The following is a 24,768-nucleotide window of genomic DNA, read 5'->3' on the forward strand; positions in this document are numbered from 1 at the left end:
TGATTGAATTGATTGAATAAATGATACAAGTGAAACAGATGATTGTCTAGAACACAAAGTAATGAAATAATAATAAAAACCACGTTAATATTTGTTTTAACATGAATTTAACAGCTCAGTTCTCATTAAACCAGCTAAAATTCTTCAAATGTTTTGTTCCTCTAACTTGTCTATGTTTCTCTCTTTCTTTCTTTGTTCTTTTCCTGTCACATTTTGCTTTTGTCTGTACCTCGGTTCCGGTCGCTCTCTCTTTCTCTTGCTGCTGTCATCAGCCTCTGTCAGCAGTCTGAATGGTGTCTGCAGCACTCAGCTCCCTCCTCTTCCCTTATAAGGCTGCTTTCACAGACTCTTTAATTCCCCATCCTGCCCTCCCGCCACCGCGCTGCGACCCTCCTGCTCTGTTTTCCACGTTCGACCTGCCAGTAGAGGTAGAGCACTTCTCATCTATCTTCGAGCCAAGCTTTGGCATGCCAGCATATTCATTTAAAAACATATAGCTCTGGAAAAAAAAGTTGGATGCCTGCACCAATCCAAGAAACAGAAAGTGAAAATGAACATCATCCATCAAAAGGCTAGTAAACTTCTGAAAATACTTGTGCTGCAGGTTTACACAGCTAATTATAAAAGAGGGGCCAATCACTTGGTCAATATCCCCCCTCCCACCCCACAAAAAAATAAAAATAAAAAATCAACACACAGAACAAAAACAGCCAACATGGTAAGACTGGTTTGATAACATATAGGTTATTGATTGTGTAATTCAGTATCAGACATAATAAAACTATCAGATGTTTTCTGGCTGAGGATCGTAGGAGATCTCCATTTACAACTTCATTCATACTAATATGGATTTTGCTTTTGTCTGGCAATTATTGCAATATTTTACTTCTAGCAAAAATATTCATACCTTTCACACATTTATTAGGATTTAATGTGAAATTTGAAAACTTTCTTTTACTCTGATGCCTCTAAATAAAATTCAGTGCAGTCCATGGAGACATTCGCTTTACTTAATCTAGTTAAACACAACATACTCAGAGTGATAATCATGGCCTTTTGAAAAAACATAACTTATATTTATGATAAATATATATTATTTGAAATTACTTGTGACCATTAAAACACTAATATTTTCTATTCTTAGGTTGTAAAGTTGTTTAAAATGATTGTAAAGAGAAGGGATATATTTTCTCTTATGGGATGTTGATATTTGTGGAAAAAGACATGAAAAAAACTCAACATTTCCAACCTAATTAAAACAAAAATGGAGCTGAAGAAATATTACAGGTAATTTTTGTGTCATTCTGTTGTGCAAATTTGATGCAACTGCTAAAACCCACAATTATATTCGATATTGAAAAAAAACATTTTCTTTTTCTTAAATTAGCTTAAAACAATACAGTTAAAAGATATGGTGAATGAACCAAAGAACTAGTTTTTGTTGGTCTGTCATATTAAACTCCTGACAAAATACATAAAGGTTTGTGACAATAAAAGTTCAAGAAGTATGAATACTTCTTATGGAAAGAGCTGCATATTATGGACTTTCCATTTTAAAAATGTATATCTGTCTTGCTGAGTTTTCTATGACTATATGTAAAGATATGAATGAGCCCAGATTTAAAAATGGAAGAATTATGTGTTGTGAATATTTCATGCATACTTACTGTCACTGCATAAAAGTTTTCAACCACTTTATTTTTTGTACTCTAAAAAATAATCCAATTTCACCAGAGAACTTTTATTTTCAAATCTCTGTTTCCTTCCTTTCACCTAACAAATATGTCACTTCATACTGACCTATCACATAAAACGGTTTTAAAGCACATGGTATGTCTAAATGTGTAAACGTTGGTGTGAACGAGACTCTGTCCCTTCTGAATTTAAGTCGACTTCAATTTGTCTTTTCATGTCTCCTTGGTAGTTTCTGCTTGATTTAGCTCATAACAACACTGATTTCTTGCTCTAAATGACAAATGCTGGATCAATTCATCCTAAATACTCCGATTAAAAGAACTTTACCTGCTAACAAAACTCTACTGATCTTTGCGAAATGTTTTACACTGTTACACGTCTGTCATTATGCTTCTTTTATCTTCATCTATAATCATCTTGTGTCTGCAGAAGATCAAAAGACACAATGATACTATGAAATTAAAGGGACAATGTTATGGGCGTTCCAGGCACATTGTGCTATAAAATGATTGTTACCTTCAGTCGTTGTTGTATGTATCAAATATGACTTAAAAGAAATTTGACATTGCAATTGAACATCTTGAAATTCTGCCTCTGTTTCTTTAGAAACTCCTGCTGTTTCTGAAACTCTGCTTTCAGGAAGTTATCCCAACATGGCTCCTTTATTAACCCATTAATATATCAGATGTTTGCTAATTGCTGCTGGCTAGTCTGAAAGAGCTAAGGGAAGGCTGCTCTGAGAGGCAGAAGGACACCGCAGCTCAGAGGCAGAGCTACTTTTACCCAGGTGTATTGCAGAACTGAATAGTTGCCATGGAGATTAAAGGATTTCTCAAACATGCATGAAAGAATCAAGGCAACTCTGTGTGTTTTTGATTAGGGAATAACATTAGAACATGATGAAAAGCTCAAAAGTGTATATTTAACACAAAACTGCCCCTTTAAGTAAATTTCATTGATGTCGTTTCATTTGTTTGAGTCTGAAATCTCTGTATCGATGCAGAGATTCGCTTATAAATCATTACCTTCTGCTCATTCAGGTTCCGACGGTTCTGTCAAGGTGGGAAGATTAAAAAAGCGTGGGCGGTTAGTAGTCAGATGTGACTGCGAGTAATCCCAGTGATGTATTCATTCAGTCTTAGCAGTGACAGTCTTGCTCTCTGTCTCTCTCTATTTCTACCCCTCTTTCTCTCTCTTTTTCTCTCTCCCTCTCTCTTTCACTCTCTTTCTCCCCTGGTGGAGTTCAGCACCATCCTCACCCCAGCTATCGATCTGAAAGTCCTGGGCCCGTCAGATTGCTTTCAGCAGCCATCACCTTCTGCTGTCATAAAGAAAAAGCAGCAAAGGCTTCAACTCGTCTTACTGGTGGGAAATGAGAAAAGATAGCTGATGGAGGCAAGGTTGTGATGTTAATTTCAGCCATGATCTGGATTTATGGAGCGTGTGTCGGTGTTTGTTATTGATGAGTTCTTTAGGACAGAACCATCTTCATTTTTTCCTCTCCTTCTGTCTCCTCTCTCCGCCGCTTCTTTCCTGTTTCTCTTCTGGATTATATACACCTTTAGAAAGCACCGGCAGGACTAATTATGGACAACAGTAATTCCCCCCTGAGCGCCGCTCCTCTCCCAGCTGCATAACAAATTCATTGGCACATCGCTGCCACTATTGTAAATCAGTCCAAACACAGCCGGCGGGGCGGGTGGGGTTCAGGTGCTGAATGCATTCATGGGAGCTGTGTGCTTATTGCTGCAGTTTTGTTCTGGAGTAAAAAGGCTCTCCAGTTGTTAGATGCCCACATCCATCTCCAGTGTGGACTGCTTGATGTTCAGAGAGGGACGGCGTGTTGCGGACAGGAGCCGCAGAAGGGGCAGGAGATATTGGAGGCTGGGGATGGAGAGCAGACCATCTGAACTGTAGGAGGTGGTTTCATAAATTAAACTGAAGAAAATGGCTACTTGGGGTACAATTGAGATCTGAGGATGGCAGATGGGAAATGGTGGAACGGTGATGGCATTTGCTTCACTGTGTTGTCAGGTACAACAGCTGGTACAACAGTCAGGATCACTGCTGCACTTATTGTTTTTGTTCAGAGCAGAGGTTCTTAAGAGTTGGGCCTGGTACCTGGTGGGTTCATTCACACCAGACTTCATTATTCCGCTTTAATCAACTGTAGCTTGTTTGCCTAAAAAGTCCAGTTCATTTGGGAAGGTGTGAACGTCTAATCAAACTGATCCAGACAAAAGAAAAACAAACTGTGGTTCACTTAAAAACCTCAGTGTCGGTTTGATTGAAGTGAAATTGAATACATATGTCAATGGTGAGCATAACAGGGACGTTGCACTACAGTGCAAGGCGTTCTGGGTAAATTCAACCAAAACAAACATGCAAGTCCAGCACTAGCACTCTGTATGCCTTAATGGTCTTTGGCAAAAGACAAAAAGAAAAATCCTACAACCACTAAAATCTGAAGCTGCTCCATTATTATTCACATTTGGTGATGAAAGAAGTTGTGCTCAGTGTCTTCTTCTGAGGTTTTTCTTTGCAGTGCCACTACAGGCAAGGAAGGCAACAGGTTTTTCAAAGTGTTTTGATTGTTTGACACAGTGCCGTGTGAAAGATAACCACACCTGCTGAAAATGTTATAAATTTAGCATCTCTGGTCGCAAATTGAACCGAATCTACCAACTATCAGGCTGTTATAGTCTGGTACTGCTACAGTGACTTATTAATAGTTATGCACTGATGAAGCCAATACCAATTTCCAACTTTTTAGGTTTTTTCTGTTGATACTATTTCTTTAGACTATTATTAAACAAAAATGGACTAATGAAGAAAAAGCTGTTTCTTGAAGCAGAGAGTCACAATATTTCCTGTTAAGGCCAGGATCGGATTGTGGATGTTTGTGTTTTGGAACTGTCCTGTATGCCTTAATTTCACATCATAGCAGGTTTTAAAAAGAAACAAAAAAACACAAAACCCATCTCATCAACTTTAAGACCAAAAGCGTCTTTTCATGCCAGATTCTGTATGCTCTATCTGTTTTCCATCCAGGTAATGTGAAATGAAGATGAATGCGTTTGCAGCTGTCTGTAAACATCACATTATGATCGTCATTTGTTTTCTGAATCCATTTGTTCTTAGCTTGTATTTATGCAAATGCTAGCTACACCAACCGCTGGTTTACTTTAAGCAGATGAATGTGTAAGCAGAAGCCCAGGACAGTTTATTTTTCCTAAACCAGATAATGGATGGTAACGGTGGAACATTACCATGTATGGAAGGGGAAAAAAATGGTTTTTGTCAGTGTGAATATGAATCTACTTAGGAATAATACTTTTACTTTTATATAAAACATTAAAGGCAACAGTTTTGAGTTTGAATTGGCTCCATTCCACTGGTCTTAGGATCTTTATGGCGAAACTCTACTGAACTCTATTCATTTTGTCTAGTTTAGCAGCTGCAAAAAAAAAAAAAAAAAAGTTTTCGATGTGAAAACAGATTTATGCTGGATAACATTTTCTAAATTTGTGCTTGCTCTAGTTGACTCAGGGTTACAGATGTTAAGGCAGAGGATGTAGGAGTGTAAATAGTGGGTACAGACCCTGGACCGGCCCGGAGCGATGCGGGGGTGGTGTACAGTACAATACTGCACCGAATGTGTTTGTGGACATTATTAAAAAGCCATATATTCTGCTGCGGCCCCACAGGGCTTGCCTCTACAGGCTGATCTCCACACTGGCAGATGGGTTTATGAAAGCGGCTTCGCTGAGGATTCATCACTGTGAAGGGCCAAGGCTATTCTCTCCTTCCACTCTTTCCTCCACTCTCCCCAACTTTTCCTTTCTTGACTTTTATTACTTTTCAGTTTTGGTCTGTTGCATGCACTGCCGTAACTCTGATTCTAAAGCTCAAGTCAGCACTCGTTGTGCTTCTATTCACACTACATTGCTAGCTTTTGAATGTCTGTCAGTTTTATTTTCCTTAAAGTAGTATTTTAATCATACATCCCATGACAAGAGTTGCTGAGCAAAAAAAACAAATGAGGGTCAGTTTGTTTATCTGTGGCACTGCATGGTAATGTTGGTTATCCTTTAATGGTGCATCCCTCCCAGCCCTGTTAAACCCACTTTAGCTCTAGTTCTACTTCTAGTTTTTCTAGGAAGTCCTGTCTGTTTCTGAAGGTGAGGATGTGTAACTGAACTCTGAAGCAGACCAAAGAAACAAACTCTAAAAACTCCATTTCTGTTCATTTGAAGTAAACTCTGGTGCGGTTTGAATACATGAACACCAAGTGGATAAACAGGAAATGAACTATAGTGCAGGGGATTCTGGATAAAAACACCCAAAATCAATGTCTCATCTTTGGTTACCAAAGACAAAAAACGAAATCCTACAACCACTAAAATCCGACGCCACTCCATTTTTGCGAAGAAGGAAGTTGCATTCAGTGTGTTCTTTAGAGGTTCTTGGTGCAGCGCCCCCACAGGTGAAGAGGGAAACAGGTTGCTCAGAGGGTTTGGTTTGTTTGACACAGTGCAGTGAGAAACCAAACTGCAGCAACTTAAAATTTAACAAATGTTGAAAGTTTGTTCCCCAGTCCGAGCTTACCAGTTGATCAGGTGTGAAAACACTCTAAGTGAGAGACGTTCTATGTGTGTCACCACACATCTGCATTAGTATGTCACTGTTATCTCAACATCTGTTCCCATACTGGATATAATACAGCAAGCGCTCTAGTTTATTTTGAGCTTCAGTCAAGTGCCACACTGTAAGGTTTTAGTTGTTCAGTGTTTAAATAAAGCCACCTGGGTGAAAAAAGTTTTATTGCAGAATTTAGAAAACTTGCTCACATGCAAACAATGTTTTTGTTGGGTCTTAAAGAGTCATGGAAGGTTCATACGAAGCCAGATCTTTCACAGTTCCTCCATTGATTTTTTAAACTCTATTTATCAGATTAGTACATTAAAATCCAAACTTTCGAGCCGTCTGATCAGCTGTCAATCTCACACTGGAAAGTGCACAGCAAGATTTGATTTGAAAACAGAGATATTAATGGCTGGCTAGAATGTACTGTCTGAAACTGTTTAGGGTAAAGCACACTGGAGGCACCAAAAGGCAATAAATATGCCTTTATCAATTTCTTTTATCATTACACACACAATAGCATGGCATTAGGGGGATCCTTCTTGTAATGGTTCTGTTTTAAACTCCCAGCATTCAGCGATTTCTTCTTTAAACAGGTGGTGGGTATATAAATAAGTTAGAAAGTTAATATTATTTTTTTTCCTTAAATAATGAATATATCAAAAATGGTTTCCAAAGCCTCCCTGAAATTTGTAAAAATGACTGTTTTCTGATTTATTGTCAAATCAGCAAGTTAGTTTACAATTCTGAAATTTTACCTGGAAATCTAGTGTATGTCACCAGCAGAGTGTTAAGAATCATTGTCCAGACAATAAACAGCCGAATTTAGGCTAGAAAAATGTTGGAACTCATTTATTTAGAAAAATCTACCTATTTACAAATTAGCGGTTTAAAGGGTGAGCTGGAGGTTTTGAAATCTGGTTTTGGAAACATTAGTAAAATTTTCGGTCCAATATACTTAAACATGAACTTTTACTGAATGTACTAAAAATCCACCTCTAACCAATTCTCAATGTCTCCTAAGACATGAAATCAGAACAGCATACTAACTAGCATTTTCCCTTTGTTTTTCAACATTAGCTCTGGTGTTTTTAGGTGGGCTGGTGTGACACTTAGATACCAAAGATATGAAGATTAACCCAGTTGAGCTAATTCACGCTTGAGTATGATGCAAGTGTATCAACTGTGTATTCAGGATAAAATGCTGTTTCTGGATGAAAGCTAGATGTTTTTTAAAATGTTTTTTTATGCATCCATTTTTTATGAATACTTGTTTTTATGGAGTATTCAGTAATACATCAAAAGACTTTGCACCCTAAAACTTAATGAGTTCACATTTCTCTATATATGAGCCTCTTTAAAGGTCCCTAATATGAAAGATTATAAAAATAAATTAAACTCAGATTGCAATGCAACTCCTTCAAAAAAAATGTCTCCAGTTTTTTCATCTGACAGTTTAAGCAAACAGAATATTTCATCAATTAGGCAACTGATTGAAAAAATGCCAGAGTTCTGGTTCAGGCAACAAATCCAGCAACAAAGATGGCTCCACCTTAACTCACTGAATTCCATTGCAGCTAATCTATTAGCTTCATATTGCATTGAATTAACATTCTGAATCAGAAGAAATCCTGACTGAGTGATCAGTCAAGTTTGGTCAAATCTGGGCTTTTTCTTCATAAAATCCAATCTCTGTTGGTCATGACTCAAACTATATCATCTGAAAACACAGGGATGGCTAATCCTAATCCTATTCTATTCTATAGGAACTTGTTGATGCTACAAAGCAGACCAGAGAGCTTCACAAAGGAGAACGGTTAGGATGAGCCAGCATAAAGTTCAGAGTAAGAAAACTTTTTAGCCAGGATACAACATTTACCCTCAGGTTGTATTTATACCCCATCATCAGTTCCAGAACCCATAATCCCATGTTTGAGGATGAGCAATTTGTAGAAGAAGTTACCTTTCAGGCAAGCAAATGAGTTTTGAGTATGAAATTGGAGAAGCTCATGAAGCACACGGAAGACATTATATATTCAGGTAAGAACCTGCACAGACCCGATGTGTAATGTTAGCGAAGCAGCATGAATGAAATGAGGTGCTGGGCTTGGAGGGGTATTTTTGCCAGTGGAAGCACTGTGGTGCAGTGTCATGAAGATGAAAATAAAGCAACGGGAAACACAAAAATAATTGTCTTTGGCAGATTTTATTGGAGTTCGAGCCAATAAGGTCCAGTAAATTTAAGGAAGTTGAAGGGGAAAAATTGTTAGAGTTGAAGAGCCGTTCCACAGGACGCAGAGACAGTGACAGACAAGAGGGGAAGAGGGAGAAAGAAAGACTTTGCACTACAGGAATCAATTACTAGCAACTGTGAGTTATGTTATTTGCTGCAGCAAGTGCCATGTGGCTTTATTGCACTGGGACAGTTGGAGGAAGAGGCAGATTATTAACTACAGAGAAAGTGACAGAAAGTGAGGTGGAGGAGACCAACAGAGATTCAGAGAAACATTGAAAAAAGGAAACAGGTTCATAGTTTAGAGAAAGAAGAAAAGAGGGAAAGGCTAAGAAGGATGACTAAACCTTGAGGCTCTTCTTCGACCAATCCACTCTCCGTTTTTGCTTGCCTTGCACTTTCAAGTGTAGAGGCCATTAAAACAGATGGCGGTGTAACTCACCAATGATGATCAGCGAAGTGATGGAGAGAGCAGTTTGGCAGAGAAAAGAACTCAGGCCGCCTCCGTAATGTTCTGGTTTTCCTTTCAGTCTGCTAAATCATAATGAGGTGTTACACAGTTAATTTAGGTGTTGATGTTTGAAACTGTGGATAGCTATGAAGAGTGCAGGTGAAGGTTCTGTTTGGAGAAAGTAATCAGCTGGAAACCTGGATGAGTCCGTTTTCATGATGACACAGCCGCTCAGAATCTAAATCTGATCTGTACGCCATCAGTGACTGCACCTCTGCTAAGTTGTTAGAAAACTGAAAGAGTTAGACATTTTCAGGATTGGTGAGGTGTTTAAAAATGTTTGGAAGAAGCAAGATTTGGGCTGTAATCAAAAAGAAATCTTACTTTTATCAAAGCCATGTTAGTAACTTTTATTTACTTTATGTTACAGTAATAAATATTATGACATTTATTGCTGATCAAATCCCAAACTAATACTGAAGAAACAGACATATTTAGCAGTTTAACAAGCTTTATGGTTTAAAAATTTAATATTACAAATGTTCATAAATTGTCTCAGACACAAAACAGGGTCATATCAGAATAGAATCATTTTGAATGTTTTAAGTAGAGAAAAAACATATTAAACCAGATTCTGACTCTTTTTCCATCATTTTCACATCTTTGTTGAATCTTGTGTTCCAGTGAGAAACTCTGCTCCCCCTCAGTCCCCCGACCCCCCTCCATCAATTAGAGGCTAATGATGAACAAAGGACTGAGGCTAAATTAGCCCATTTGGCTTTGTCATGTCTGAGTCATGTTTGTTTTGGAAACTTAATGAGTGAAATGACCAGAAAGAGCTGATCACACTAAATATCAAGAAAGGAAGCATCAGACGCTCACTACGTTATCCCCTCACTATGTTTAATTTGAAAACCTCTTAATAATTTCCAAACCAGGAAGGAATTTAAAAACAAAACACTGGCTATGAAGGCAACTTTAAACAAGTTGTTACCCGGTCAGAACCGCGGCCCAGTAGTGAGCCAGTCTGCGTTGCTTTATTTTGCTGAGTTGTTGAAAGTTCTGCTCCTCTTTTATGTTTGACCTTGTGGTATTTTCCAGAAATAATATATATATAGCAGAAGACATAGAAGGTTATTGACATTATTCATGTCTGGTTGTGACTTTTTTATGCTGTTTGAACCACTTCTTGCTTCTTCCAGTGTCTCCATATTTGAGCCAGGTTATCAGATTTGTCATCTTCTGTTTTACTATAATATATAAATATATTGTAAATACTGTAAATATTTAAAAATGACAAAATAATTTGAAGTCTCCACTGAAATGTTACTGGTTGTGTTGTAAAATCCCATGTAGAATTTTTATCTACATGGGACTCCTTTTTGTAAGTTTATTTTAAAAAATATAGATTATTTTTTAGAAATTTTTCTGATATTGATATTGTTGCCCTGGGAGAGAAGTGTAAGAAGCTGTAAAATGCTGATCAGAGTTATTAGGAACCTTTAATTTGTTATCCATGATTTCCTGTTGCTATGGGCTAAACTGTGAGCAGAGGCTTATTGTTTGTCCACAGCTTAATGCCAGAGAAGGGGGGCGTCTCCATAGCAACCAGTAGATGCTGACTTCATGCCAGTTGGGTTTTTTTTGGAGGGGAGGCAGGGGGGTCTAGAGGAGAAGACCTTTTTGTCCATTTTTGAACTGAGCTTTAGAGTTTACTCAAACTTATTGTTTTAGACGGATGAAACAAAAATGGAGATTTTTAGCAACAAACATTTAAGGTGAGTTTGGAGGGAAGTAAGAGTTGAATCCTGATTGGTAGATATATGATCTTTTCTAAAGAGCTTTAGAAAGGATCATACCAGTACATTTTAAAGACAGCGTGTTATGTGTTTTCCACATAGCGCCATTTCATAGCACAATCAAGTAACTGTGAACTGTTACAGTTGTTATGAAAATGCTTTAGACATTAAAATAAATTATGCCTTGTAGCCGTATCTGACACCTTGAAATTGGCTTCTGTCTCTTTAAGAACCTCTTACTCTTTCTGACAGCACATCATCACTACAATGCTTCTCCATGATGCCGTTTGCATTTATCAGTGAGCATTTATCGTATTGTTTATCACATATCACTAAATCAGTGTTTGGAAGTGCAAACTGAACGGCTTCTTTCACTTCCTCTGCTGCTGTTGCTAAATTACAGAAAGACTACAACTCTAAAACCGAGCAGAAAATCACCGTCATCACTCTCACTTTTTCCTTCTCCTTGCTGATTATACTGGTTGAATATCTACTGGATAAATTCCCTTAAATGCAAAAAATCCTAGAGAAGTGAATGGAGAGGAGAACCGAGCAGAACTGTGTAGGAAGGTCACGGCCAGGCTACTTTGGGCCTAATTATCATTAAATGTTTGACATTGGATAATTCTGGGTAAAAATTGGAACCTACAGTACAGACCAAAAGTTTGGACACACCTTCTAATTCAATGGGTTTTCTTTATTTTCACGACTATTTATAAGGCAAGAAATCCCACTTATTAACCTGACAGGGCACACCTATGAAGTGAAAACCATTTCAGGTGACTACCTCTTGAAGCTCATCAAGAAAATGCAGAGTGTGTGCAAAGCAGTAATCACAGCAAAAGGTTGCTACTTTGAAGAAACTAGAATATAAGGGGTATTTTCAGTTGTTTTATACTTTTTTGTTTAGTGCATATTTCCACATGTGTTATTCATACTTTTGATGCCTTCAGTGTGAATCTACAATGTCAATAGTCATGAAAATAAAGGAAACTCATTGAATTAAAAGGTGTGTCCAAACTTTTGGTCTGTACTGTATAACGAGTGATTGAATTCCCCACCTAACACCTACGTATAAAGGTAAACTAACTGCTTGAGATTATAGAACTGTAATAAAAAATTATTTCATTTTAAGGCTTTTTATATACATATTTTCACTATAGCTAGCACTGACCGTAATGTGTATTAAACCTTCGCCGCTCATTGATTCTGTTTAGTTTCCTCTTGGGTGGCAGAGAGGGTTTGTTCTGTAATCCCTTGCTGCCGTGCCACCAGGACAAATAGCTCTGTTTATTGCACTTAGCAAACAGAGAGCCTGTGAATTACAGGCAGCGGCCCCAGTGGCACAGCAGGAACCCAGAGCTGGAGAGGCCCCAGCGTGAAGGAGTGGAAACAAACACCAGTCAAGTGCTCCCAGCTTTCCAGCTGACCAGCAGTCGGACCAACACACTCATTCAGATGTCAAACTTTCTCCAAAAACTTTAAATCAGGATTAAGCAGAAAAGGCAGATGGTTTTTAGACCTTAATTACTATGAATACATGGAGATTTTTTTAACAGTTGTTAGAAACCGCTTAGAGCCAGTATAAAGCTGAACCTTATTCTAAAGGGGGAAATAAAGGGACAGATGGCCAAGTGAAAAACAAAAGCAGTAGGAGAAAAAAGTGAAGAGATGGATGGTGATGATGATGATGGGGGATGGAGGAAGGGCGCTAATGGTTGGTTTGCATCCAGAGCATCACGCGGTTGCTGGTCACCAGAACGGCATCAGGAGAAGGAGGAATGGCGGTTCAGATGAACGGGGTGGGGGGTTGTATGGAGACGGGGCGGGTCAGGTTCTGACCCCGCTGTATCCCATGGCATCTGTAATTACACAGAGGAAGGAGGGGCGAGGGGGAGCTGTGGCACTGGAGGAAACAGGCGACATGATAATCAATTTGAGACTGGATCGGAAACATGAGCCGCCATGAGGGGTGAGGGGGGTGGTTCCCCCTCACCAGGCCTCCAGATGGCCCCAACCCCAACAAGGTGCTGGCCCTGTCTGAGCATTCTCTGTGTGTGTGTGTGTGTGTGTGTGGTGGGTGGAGGGGTGCGTCCATGTGCATGCATGTGTCTGAGGGACGATGCCATCTGCCAGGAGTGCAACAGGAGTTCAGCTCACACTGCCAACACTAGGGGTCACTGTGGAGCAGAGGAGGAGTACAAAAATCAATAAATCAATTAATCAATTACTTGCATGATAGTAAAATGATATCACTAATTTCCGTTTGCATTATTTATTGTTTTTCTCATTCAACCAAACTCTGGATGATAAAGTCTTCAGTCTGGTGTTTTGGTCCCAACTAGACCTTTTTTTTTTCTTAAATTACAGTTTTGTTTACAGAAACTTCATAATTAATTTTATTTGTTGTTTAGTTTATTTATTTAGAATATATAAATTGTCTTCCAGTGTTCATTAGAATTCAAACTTTATTGATCTTTGATAATGTGTTATTGCATTATTATGGCATTACAATTATATTACATGAAAAATGTTCTTAAAACAACAATAATATTGTTTATCACAATACCTTCTGGGACAATTTATCGTCCACATTTGTGGACGATCTCCACCAACAGAGACTGTGTAGATGATCTCTTTCATTATTAATGGAGCCAACTGGAAAATGAGATTTATGGCAAAACTCTGGAGAGCAGAGCTCTTCACTTCAAGATGGCGCCAGTGTGTACGGCACGCCGTCCGACTCGCTCTCTTTGCTTTGTTGTTTTTGTTCTTTTCGCTCTATTCGTACATTTATGCTTCTATGGTCCCAGTGCCTTGATTTATTATGACCGTCAGGCGCTTCTGGACATTAAAACATCGGTAGATTTACAATTTGGATGTGGTCTGGGTCCGAGAAACCGAGGCTTCGAGTTCCTCTCAGACATCCCCGCTGAGCTGCTGAGCTGTCCACATCTCATTCCGGAAAGGCGTCCCCGCAGAAGACGTGGCAAACGTGGAGGACTGGCGGTGAGAATTAAAGCTTATTTAGCATCTCTTCGCTGTCGAGGCGGCTCTCCTCGACTTGGATGGTGTCCTCGTTTCCTGGATGTAAGACGCCGTTGGATTTGTCACGTCTTTCCGGGTCTGTGCGCCTCTCAGATGGATGTGGAGAGGATTTTCTATTACAGACGACGGCGGGATAAATGGAGGAATGTGGACTGGGCTAATCTCAAGCGGTTGAACGATGTCTCCACCCCAACTTGTGAAGCTGGATCATCAACCGTCTCCTTGGCGTTGCTTAATGCTAGGTCACTAGCTAACAAGACCTTCATGCTACACGATCTGTTCACTTCTCGGGATTTGGATTTTTTATTCATCACAGAAACTTGGCTACAAGAAGGTCAGTTGTCCCCGTTCTCTGAACTTCTACCTCAGAACTGTACTTTTATAAACTCTCCCCGACTGACTGGAAAAGGCGGAGGTCTGGCTACAATTTTTAAATCCAGTTTTTATTGTCAACAATCACACATACAATCATTTTGCAGTTTTGAACTCCAAGCTTTTGAACTAAAATTAACTGAACCAATTTTGTGTGTGGTGATCTATCGTCCGCCAAAGTTCAACAAGGACTTCATTCATGAATTCTCTGAACTTTTGGCAGGGATTGTCGTAGAGCACGATCGTATTTTAATTATAGGTGATTTTAATATACACATATGCTGCCCAGATAAACCTCTGGTGAAGGACTTTTTGGACTTGATTGACTCATTTGATTTTATACAATCTGTGGTTGGACCAACACATTCAAAGGGCCATACTCTGGATTTGGTGTTATCACATGGGCTTTGTTTGGATACCATTGAAATCTTTCAGACTTGTATTTCAGATCATTTCCCTGTATTATTCTCTATCAAGATTTCACCTCCTGTGGTTACAAGCAATGTTAAACCTCTACTTTGTCGTACCATTAACTCTGATACTGCTCTTCAACTGAATGCAATCTTAGCTCCTACTACATTCCCTACTGATAACCTTGATATTGAAGCTCTTGTTACAAATTTTAACAACATCTGCTCTAATGCTCTAAATACTGTAGCTCCTTTGAAAATTAAATCAACTACAAGAAAGAAAGTTTTGGAGCCGTGGCTTAATGAAACCACACGCGCGCTTAGACGAGAATGTAGGCGCGCTGAGAGGAGGTGGAAAAAAGATAAGCTTCAGGTTTCCTTTCAAATTTTGAGAGACAGTTTAATTAATTATCAGAATGCTGTCAAATTAGCAAAATCGAAATATTTTATTACTTTTGTAGCTTCAAATAGGCATAGGCCGCAGGTCCTTTTTAATGTCCTGGATAGGATGGTCAATCCCTCGATTATATCAAGTCCTTTAGACTCTGTTGAACGTTGTGAGGCTTTCTCTATGTTCTTTATAGGAAAGATTGAAGCTCTTAGAGGCTTGAATAAGCTGGTAGACTTAGATTCCCTTGGAATGCCACAATGCCCAGCAACTCTAGAGCACTTTCAGCCAGTTTCCATGGATGAACTGAAGTTGGTTATAAACCATCTGCGGCCTTCAAATTATCCACTGGACTGTCTTCCTACTCGTCTGATAAAAGACATTTTTCTGATTTTTGGCAGCTACATTCTTAAGGTGATAAATACCTCATTGCAGTCAGGTTGTGTACCATCTACTCTCAAACATGCTGTGGTCAAACCTCTTCTTAAAAAATCCAATCTAGACCCCAGTGACCTAGCAAACTTCAGGCCCATTTCTAAATTGCCTTTCTTATCTAAAATTCTTGAGAAATTAGTTTTTATTCAGCTTGAAATGTTTTTAAAAGACAATAATATAACTGAGAAGTTCCAGTCTGGGTTTAAAGTTGCTCATAGCACTGAATCTGCCTTGCTCCGAGTGTATAATGATCTCCTATTAACAGTTGATTCAGGCAACATTGCAGTTTTATTACTTCTAGATTTGAGCTCTGCATTTGATACTGTAGATCATCAAATTCTTTTACATAGATTAAAACACTGTGTTGGCCTGCGAGGCTCAGTATTCCAATGGTTCAAGTCTTATTTAGAAAACAGAACCTTTTCTGTTCATCTTGACCAATCCTGTTCTGGGGCCAGACCATTAAAGTATGGTGTTCCCCAAGGGTCAATTTTAGGGCCCATTTTGTTTATCTTGTATTTACTGCCTCTTGGTAAAATTTTCCAAAAATTTAATATTTCCTTTCATTGTTTTGCAGATGATATCCAGATTTATTTGCCCCTTAAATTGCAAAATGGTACAACTGATTCTCTTCAGCTGTTGCTAAACTGTTTAGCTGAAGTTAAATTATGGATGGAAAAAAACTTTCTTCACCTCAATGAAAGCAAAACTCAAGTTCTATTATTTGGTCAGAAACTTCAGACTACAAATCCAGATCAGATTCTTGGTTCTTTAGCTCGCTCTTATCAGACCTCTGCTAGGAATCTTGGTTTCACTTTTGACAGCTCTCTAAAGCTACATAAACAAGTTAGTTCTGTCGTTAAATCGAGTTTTTACCACCTTCGGCTTTTAGCAAAAGTTAAATCTTATTTCGGTTTTAAGGACTTTGAAAGACTTATCCATGCCTTCATAACAACTCGACTGGATTACTGCAACTCTTTATATAGAGGGATGGAAAAATCACAGATTCAGCGACTTCAAATGATCCATAACGCAGCAGCACGGCTTCTCACAGGAACCAGGAAGCATGACCACATAAGGCCAACTCTGGCATCTTTACACTGGCTGCCTGTCTTTTATCGAATAGATTTTAAGATTCTTTTGTTAACTTTTAAAGTTTTAAATGGGTTAGCCCCCCCTTATCTTCGGGACCTTTTAAATCTCCAGTCTGTGTCCAGAACGCTACGATCAAATAATCAGTTATTACTTACAGTTCCTCGAACTCGACTTAAGAGGAAAGGAGATCGAGCTTTTTCTGTTGCTGCTCCTGTTTTATGGAATAACTTACCTTTCCAGATTAGATCTGCCCACAGCCTGGACCATTTTAAATCGCTTCTTAAAACTCACTTTTACTCTCTGGCATTTAAATGATGTGTGTTCTGTTTTGTCATTTGTGTTGTTGTTTTTGTGTTGTTGTTTTGTACAGCACTTTGGTGCAGTCTTGTCTGCTGTAAGGTGCTATATAAATAAATTTGACATTGACATTGACATGTTGGACAGCTATGAAACATTTGTTTTGCTCCAACTTTAATTGCTCAGAACCTGTAAGAACAACCAACACAAACCAAACGGCTTTGTTCTTTTCCTCCGCTGCTGTTGCTGTTACTAAAACTACAGACAGACTACATTTCCAAAACAGCAGAAAATTGATGTCATCGTTCACAAGTTCTCCTTCTGTTTTCTGATTGGCTGGATGAGCTGAGCATCCTGAGAAATCCAGGTCAATGGGAGAAATTCCAGAAATGAGAGCAGCAGACCATATATATGTATAAAAATAGAGAATTCTATAGCCTACAGGATCTATATTTATTCTAGGTAACTTTAAGTTGTTTTGATTTTCTCACTAAAAGCATTTCAGTAGACAGGTGATCAAGATATTTTTCCTCTGGTCTCAGACTAAGTATAAGCCGTGATGTTTGGTGAAGAGTTTCACAGTAAGGCTGCTTTTCCCAGCTTGTTACTGTATCTATATTTGTATCTATATCTCTGTCTATCTGTCTATTTCATTGTCGGCTTTGGAATTAGAATTGACAGAACACCTCTGGTGTTTGGGCAAAAAGTACTCTAAATACCCCCACATTACCATGAAGAGATCATCTTTATGGTAATGTGGGAGCATTAACAATAAAAACTATGTTTCCTGACTTTGTGATGTGTGAGGATGATGACATAATTTGCTGCAGCTTGAAACTGCCAATCCCCTGTCAGAAATAAACCCAAATGCTTTTAGCGCTTTTAGTTGTAAAATGCAGCCTGATTATCCATGACCTGCTTCCTGCTGGAGCCTTTCAGCAGATGATAATGGGAAGGTGGGTGAGACCTGATGCTGTCACAATCCGTTTCTCAGTACAGTTGAGAGTTGACTGATGACTGAAGATGCTGGGTTGGATCACAGAGTACATCAAAGCTAACTGCACTGCTAATCATGTATGGACTAAAGGCAGGAAGACAAAACCTTCACTGACATGAACAATTTATTCTTGGTGTTTTTTTTCTTGAACACAGCTGGTAACAGCTGGTTTTGTAACATCTGGCATTTGGGTGAAAGTTTAAGAGTTTACGTCAGTGAAGCAGCTAAGAACCGGCAGGACAGAACATCAACCTGATACCAGGTTACACTGTTCATCTGGATCACTTAGTCATAAATGTGCTTTAAACCATCGCATGTTGGAGGCAGGCACTATACTGCCTGTATATATACAGTATATACATATATACTGTATACTGTATATATACGTATATATATATATATATATATATTTTTTTTTTTTTTTCCTTTTTAAACATGAAAATCTGCCAATTTGCAGATTCTTTGTAGACTTTATGTAAAATATTCAAAATTCAACACAGAATTCTTAAATACTGCAATGTGACAAAGAACTGATGGTGTTTGTAAAGCAGCATATCTAGGAGCGCCATTTATTTTCTTTGGTGCTGATTGGCTGTAGTCCCCAAAGGTGGAAATAAGGAAGTATGTAATATTAGCTTCTGCAGTAGTGCTAAGAAGGTTTCCACTGTGCATATTATTGCATTTTAATACTTATTTGGTGCCTGAACTATTAAAATAAATAGTTCTAAGCATTTTTAGACGGGTCTTAAGTACTCCTGGATTTTAGCAAACAATTTCTACTCAATTCAGAATCTGGTCAATAGCAACATGAATATCAATGAGGTTTTGCCCACATTTTGCTCTTGCAGTTTATTCCTCGCCCGTCTGCTGCTCTCCTGAATGTTTGTCATGCTGTGCTTCCCTCAGTTTAATTGATGCTCATATTTGCTCCACTTTTACGCCAAAAAACTCCAAACTTCAGGAGTCTATGAAAATGTTAATTAATGGTGGATCAGGGAAAACAGGTAGTTAGTGTGAGGTGACAGATAAGCAGGGCTGTGTTCGGGATGCTGATGATTGCTGGAGCTCCACCGTAACTCATACTGTACACACAAATCTGATTTGGAAACATAACTGTACACATCTGAGTTGGGCTTCAGAATTTATATGTTTGTTTGTTTTTGTTTTTTGCATGGATGAAAAAGAAACATTAATTCTGCTGCTGTTTGTGTCAAACTCTTTTTCATTTAGGGCCAAATGGGGATCATCTGACTGGTTGTATCAGAAGGTCTTAATAAAACCCAACAACAATTTGTTATAATATTAGTAAATAGGTGTGCATTCTGCACTAGTAAATAGTAAATAGGTCTGCATTCAATATGTAGATCTTAAAATGAAATATTGAACATATTTTCACACTGATCAGCAGTTTATTTTTAATATATTTTACCAGGCTAGTCAACCTATTGTTTTGGTCCCTTCCGTTTCTATATTACTTATGTTCCCAGTTTTGGTAAATAAAAATTGCTCAAATAAACACTAATGGCGGCTCTACTCCTAATTGCAAAGACTCAACAAATGAAAGTTGTTTTTCTATGTTTGACCATCATTGTGCAGCTGTTGATGTGTTTCAATATGCTGTACTGGTGCAGAGTTATTAAATGCATTTGTAATTCATGACATTTATATCTGTGTTTTAAAGAAAGAAATGTTTTAAATCAATTCAGCGCTATTTCTCTGTGTTGGACCGATAGCTGATACAGATTTGGCTGGATTTAATCTGTGTAGACTGAAAAAACAAATTTTTTTCCTTGTAAAAGTGTAAATATCTAAAGCAGTTGTGTCGTCACAGCCTCATTTTGTTCATCATTTGTTTCTGTGTTCGCAGGAGAGCCTGCGGTGGCCCGAGAGAACAACTGCCTGACGGCGGCCAAGGCCTGCAACCTGAACGACACGTGCAAGAAGTATCGCTCAGCCTACATCAGCCCCTGCACCAGCCGCGTCTCCACCGCAGAGATCTGCAACAAAAGGAAGTGCCACAAGGCGCTGCGGCAGTTCTTTGACAAGGTAAGACACTGAACGCAATGTGACTGCTGATGAGCAAAAGTTTGAGGTCCACCACCAGGAAATGTTTTATTTCTTTTTAAAGAGAACAATAGTTATTTTCAAGTAGATACATTTGAGAAATTGTCAAAACTTAAATTAAACTGTAGGCTTTCTTTTGTTTGGCAAGGCTGTGATTTCAAGCAACAAGTAGGTTTCTGCTGTCCTTTTTCATTTTCAAGAAAACTGACTAGGAGCATTGTAATTGCAGTCCAGCCTCCATGATGTTCAGCACTATAATCTTGCTGGTTCGACCTGAAATAAACAGAAATCTACTTAGAATGCAAAACTTTGTCGATCATAGACTAGTGTATTTTTTATTTCTATGCCTTTTCAAACTTCAGCAAAAAAAAGTACAACTTAAGGAAGGAAGGGTCTTTATTTTTTATGTATTTTCTGGACCACTTGTTGACTACTTCAGCCTATTGATGCTTTTATTTGGTTCAAGTCAATTATATCTTGAGAATATTAACAAAAATAATTTATTCAAATCTTGGAACTAATCAGCAAACAGTCAACAAACAGTTTTCTCTTCTGTGTACCAAACCGTAAAGGTTTCCACCTGTATTTGTTTAACCACAGTAGCTGCTTTTTCATTACAAAAAACTTTGTCAATACAGCTATATAATACAATTTCACAGTTGTGTTGTTTCCAATAAATAAGAAATGTAATTAAAATCACATGAGAATATGTTTTTTGATGTGCTAAGTCATTAAAAAACATGCTGTGCCATCATCCTCCTGACATTGTTTTTTCCACCAGTCAATGAGAAAAAAATGTTTCTATTGTGGTTTTGTAAAATACACTACAGTAGTTTTAAGACGGTTGAAAAACCGTCTCATCTCAGATCAAAAGCATATTGAAAGACGTGAGTTTTTTTCAAATTTGCCTTGTCTCCATTTAGCAAATTTAAATAAACACACATTTTTTGTGTTTCCAAAATGCACAATATGTTCAATGGCAAGAACAAACAAATAATGGTTCAAACAAATGGCATGATGTCCTTTCTAGGTAATAAAGCTAAGAAACAATTTCCAGATGGTTTGTTGGTTCTTCATTGTTGAAAACAAACAAACAAAAAAAACTTGGATGTCGAATAGCAACAATTTAACAAATAAAGCAACTTAACTTGATATTGATGCACGGAACAATATACAAATGAGGATGAATCTTTTGGAAAAAATAGCTGTTTCCCATTACCATAAAACTGTGAGAATTGGAATTATGAAAATATATTTTCTTAATGGAAACACAACAATTAAAGAAAAAAAATATCTTTTTCATAAAATCGTTTTGGTGCTAGAATGAGGTGTGTATTTTTTGGGGTAGCATCGGAATTTGTTTTAATTTGCAAAACTATTATGGAAACACTTTTTTGTGTCACACGAGTTGTGTGATTGATGATAGGAAGTAGTTGGAGGATGATGAGGATGATGGCACTGCGCGTTTTTTAAAGACTGATCCTGTGAACAAACTTATTCATGTGTGAATTAGTTTCTTATTTAAAAAAAAGCTGCAATTGCAAAATTGTGTTTTTTGATAGTAGCAGAACATTGACAAAGTTTTGTTTACATTTGTAGTGGAAACACAGCTAATGTTGATTTTAAAAGAACTTCCTCCTTTGACACACAGGTTCCTCCAAAGCACAGCTACGGCATGCTGTTCTGCTCGTGCCCTGTCAGCGACCAGACGGCTTGCTCCGAACGCAGGCGTCAAACCATCGTCCCTGTCTGCTCGTACGAGGAAAAGCAGATGCCAAACTGTCTGGAGCTGCAGGCCTCCTGCAGGACCAACTACATCTGCAGGTTGGACACAGCAGAATGTGAAACAATGGTGATGTCATGAAGAAAACAGGCAACAAAGGAAAGCTCAGTGGGATGAAATGAAGATGCTGGTCAGGTTTAGAAGCTGGATTCCAAACATTACAGAATGTCTTCTAGACCAGTGAGATGAACGGTGGTTGATCCAATAAGCGAGAATAAAATGAAAATCTTCAAGCAGGGTTACAACCCGTGTTGTCCTGTTTTCAACTCAACTAACTTCTCTTCCCCACTGATGTTTGTGTGGATGTTGAATTCGTTTTCCCTCAAAATTTAGATGGCTTGGTTAAAATTGTCCTAAAATTTGCACACTTTAGTATTTAACGTATTTAATAAAAAAATTACATTACAAAAGTCAAACATACATAAATTACCCATGAGAAAAAGTAGTAGTTACAACAGTAGTATTTCAGCTCTTAGTATTTAATATCTAGGTGTTTTTATGGGAATGTGAATTTTTTAGATCAATTTGAGAAGCAATTTTAATCTTATTTCACATTTTATCGTGTCATGTAGTGCAGGGTGCTGGTCTTGGTCTTGAATCGGTCTCGACTTCCCTCGGTCGTGGTCTTGACTTGGTCTCCAGACCCTAAAAGTCTTGGTCTTGTCTCAGTCTCAATGCACTCTGATCTTGGTCTTGTCTTGGTCTCGGGTTAGGTGGTCTTGACTACAACACTACTGACAAATTTGTCATGGAAATGCAGCTGCTGAGCAGCGTATGAGTTGAATACAGTGATTCAGACGTTGATTCATGCTCTTTGGGGCCACATTTAGGCGTGTTTTGGGATCTGTTGGATTAAAGGAAAGCACTAGACATCATAAATGGTCTCTGCTCAGTCTGTGGCCTCTGGTTCCCCCAGCCTTTCCTGCCTCCCTCTCTTAACAGCCGCCAGCGGGAAGGCAATAAATCCATACAACAAAATTTTCACTTCCCTCAATTTTTGGTCTTTTTTTTCCCTCTCTCTCTCCATGGCGCTCACGATCCATCAGACGCTCAGGGCTGAACAACAGGTCTCACCGCAATGCAGCTTCCTCCCAGTCCATTTTTCAGTTAGCACAGATAGATTAAAGCTGTGCATTTCCACAGGCTCCCACAGCATATGTCAGGTCTGGTCTGCTGGTTGCTGCTCCGCTCTGCTCCAGATTGGTGAGATTACATAGATCATGCAGAGGAAGGAGGTGTTCATGTGGATGATCTGGTGCAGACTTACAACTGATTCCTCGTGGAGCTTCAAGGAAAATATGGAAATTATAATTATGCAGAAAATGGTTGACTTACAGTATGTGCATTACAGTGAAAAGTCTTGAATTAAATCTTACTAATTTTTCTTTTCCTTCTGAATGTCATCATTCATAGGAATGGTTTTTATTTATTTATTTGGTTTTTATTTATTTTTTTCTTGAGCATTTTAAATAAAGGTAAATGATAATAGCTAAAAAATTCACAAATATAGATAGAAATATTAATTTTAATAGTTCAAACACCCACTATACATTATTATGCGTTAATATGAATACTGTGGATACTGACTTGTCACCACGGCAGAAGCTAGTCTAACCTATTTCCACTTTTGAGGGTTCAGCCAATCTGTGTCAAATAAACAAAATGGAGCTCAAGGATTGGCTGATTGCAAATGCCAGCCAATAGCTTTTCAAGCAGCATTGCCCCTTGCTATGCCAACTTCCCAGGCTGCTTTTTATTTCAAATATTTTAGATTTGCTCTAAAAAAAAATATCCACAAGTAGTTGGATTTTAATGCGAGGTCACATGCCACAAAAAAAAAAAAAAAATCAAAGGCGAATCATCGAATACATTGAATTGTATAACAGTGATGATTTGATTACATAAACTGTCTCCTTCGCATTTTGGACATAAAACCAATAGAAAACCTCTTCAAGGTGGAAATGACAGATGAATCACTTTTTTGTAATCGCCCTTTCCAAATGCTGCTCTGGGCAGCCACCCATATGGCTCATCTCAAAAAGCCACCAGTATCTGTGGTTTATGTTTAATTTAGTAAACTATGCATAGCTACATTAAGCGATGAGAAGAGCAGAAGAATAATTACAGTATTTTAAAATTGTCCTCAGACATTCCCATAGACCAGGGGTGCCCAGAGTGGGTCTTGGAGGGCCGGCATCCTGCATGTTTTAGTTCTCTCCCTGGTTTAACGCACCTGGATCAAATGATCAATCAATCAGTCAATCAAATTTTAGTGTGTATAGCACATTTCAGCAGCAAGGCATTTCAAAGTGCTTTACATCATTACAAACACAGAAACACAATGCAATATAGAATCAACAATCAAAATGGCCTCTAATGAGCCATCATTAGAGGCCTAAGAAGAACATTGACATGCTGAAAAGGTTGTTGGTACCACCAGGAAGAGAACTAAAACATGCAGGATGCCGGCCCTTCAGGACCGACTTTGGGCACTCCTACCATAGACAGTGTCATCTAATTCTGCCATTAATTTATGTCCATATTTTTTTCTTTCAGGCACTTTGTGCCTCCCTTTTAGATTTACCTGTTTGGAAAATTTTCAAGATAATTTCATTCTTTTACAGCCCTGTTTTAAAATTAATTTTATAGATGTATTATTTTCTAAAAAAAGACTAGAAAAATAGAAAATTTTATAAAATATTATGAAGATCAGTACTACTGCTGTCTCAAAGTTAGTATCCTTCTTGTTTTGATTTTCTGTTTTTTTGCTAAAATCTTTGAATTGTGAGTTGTATTTTGAAAGTCAAATTATACCCTCTTCCTGTGTCTTAACATTTTTGTCCCAAAAGTATTGAATTCTTAAGACAAAATCTGCCAGAATAAAAGGTTGAACTACAGTCATACTGCTGTTAAAGTCAAGGGAGGCTACTGTGAGCAACTCACAAAGAAAAGAATGAAAAAATTATTTATTTTTTTTTGGGGGGGGGGATATTTATAAATATTTATTATTTATTAATATTTATTATTATTATTTATTATTAATATTTATTATTTTTA

General features: G+C 38.1%; 1 protein-coding gene across 2 annotated transcripts in view; it reads left to right on the forward strand.

Annotated features, from left to right (window-relative positions):
* The window catches only part of LOC114137748 (GDNF family receptor alpha-1-like), a 112,550-nt gene that overhangs the window by 63,137 nt on the left and 24,645 nt on the right, over window positions 1-24,768 (forward strand). For both annotated transcript variants that reach the window (XM_028006555.1, XM_028006556.1), the window contains 2 exons: window positions 19,732-19,910; window positions 21,580-21,752. In XM_028006555.1, coding sequence (XP_027862356.1) covers window positions 19,732-19,910; window positions 21,580-21,752 — 352 coding nt within the window. The remainder of the gene's footprint in view (window positions 1-19,731; window positions 19,911-21,579; window positions 21,753-24,768) is intronic.

This window comes from Xiphophorus couchianus, chromosome 22 (genome assembly GCF_001444195.1).
Source record: "Xiphophorus couchianus chromosome 22, X_couchianus-1.0, whole genome shotgun sequence".
NCBI classification, from domain to species: Eukaryota; Metazoa; Chordata; class Actinopteri; order Cyprinodontiformes; family Poeciliidae; genus Xiphophorus; species Xiphophorus couchianus.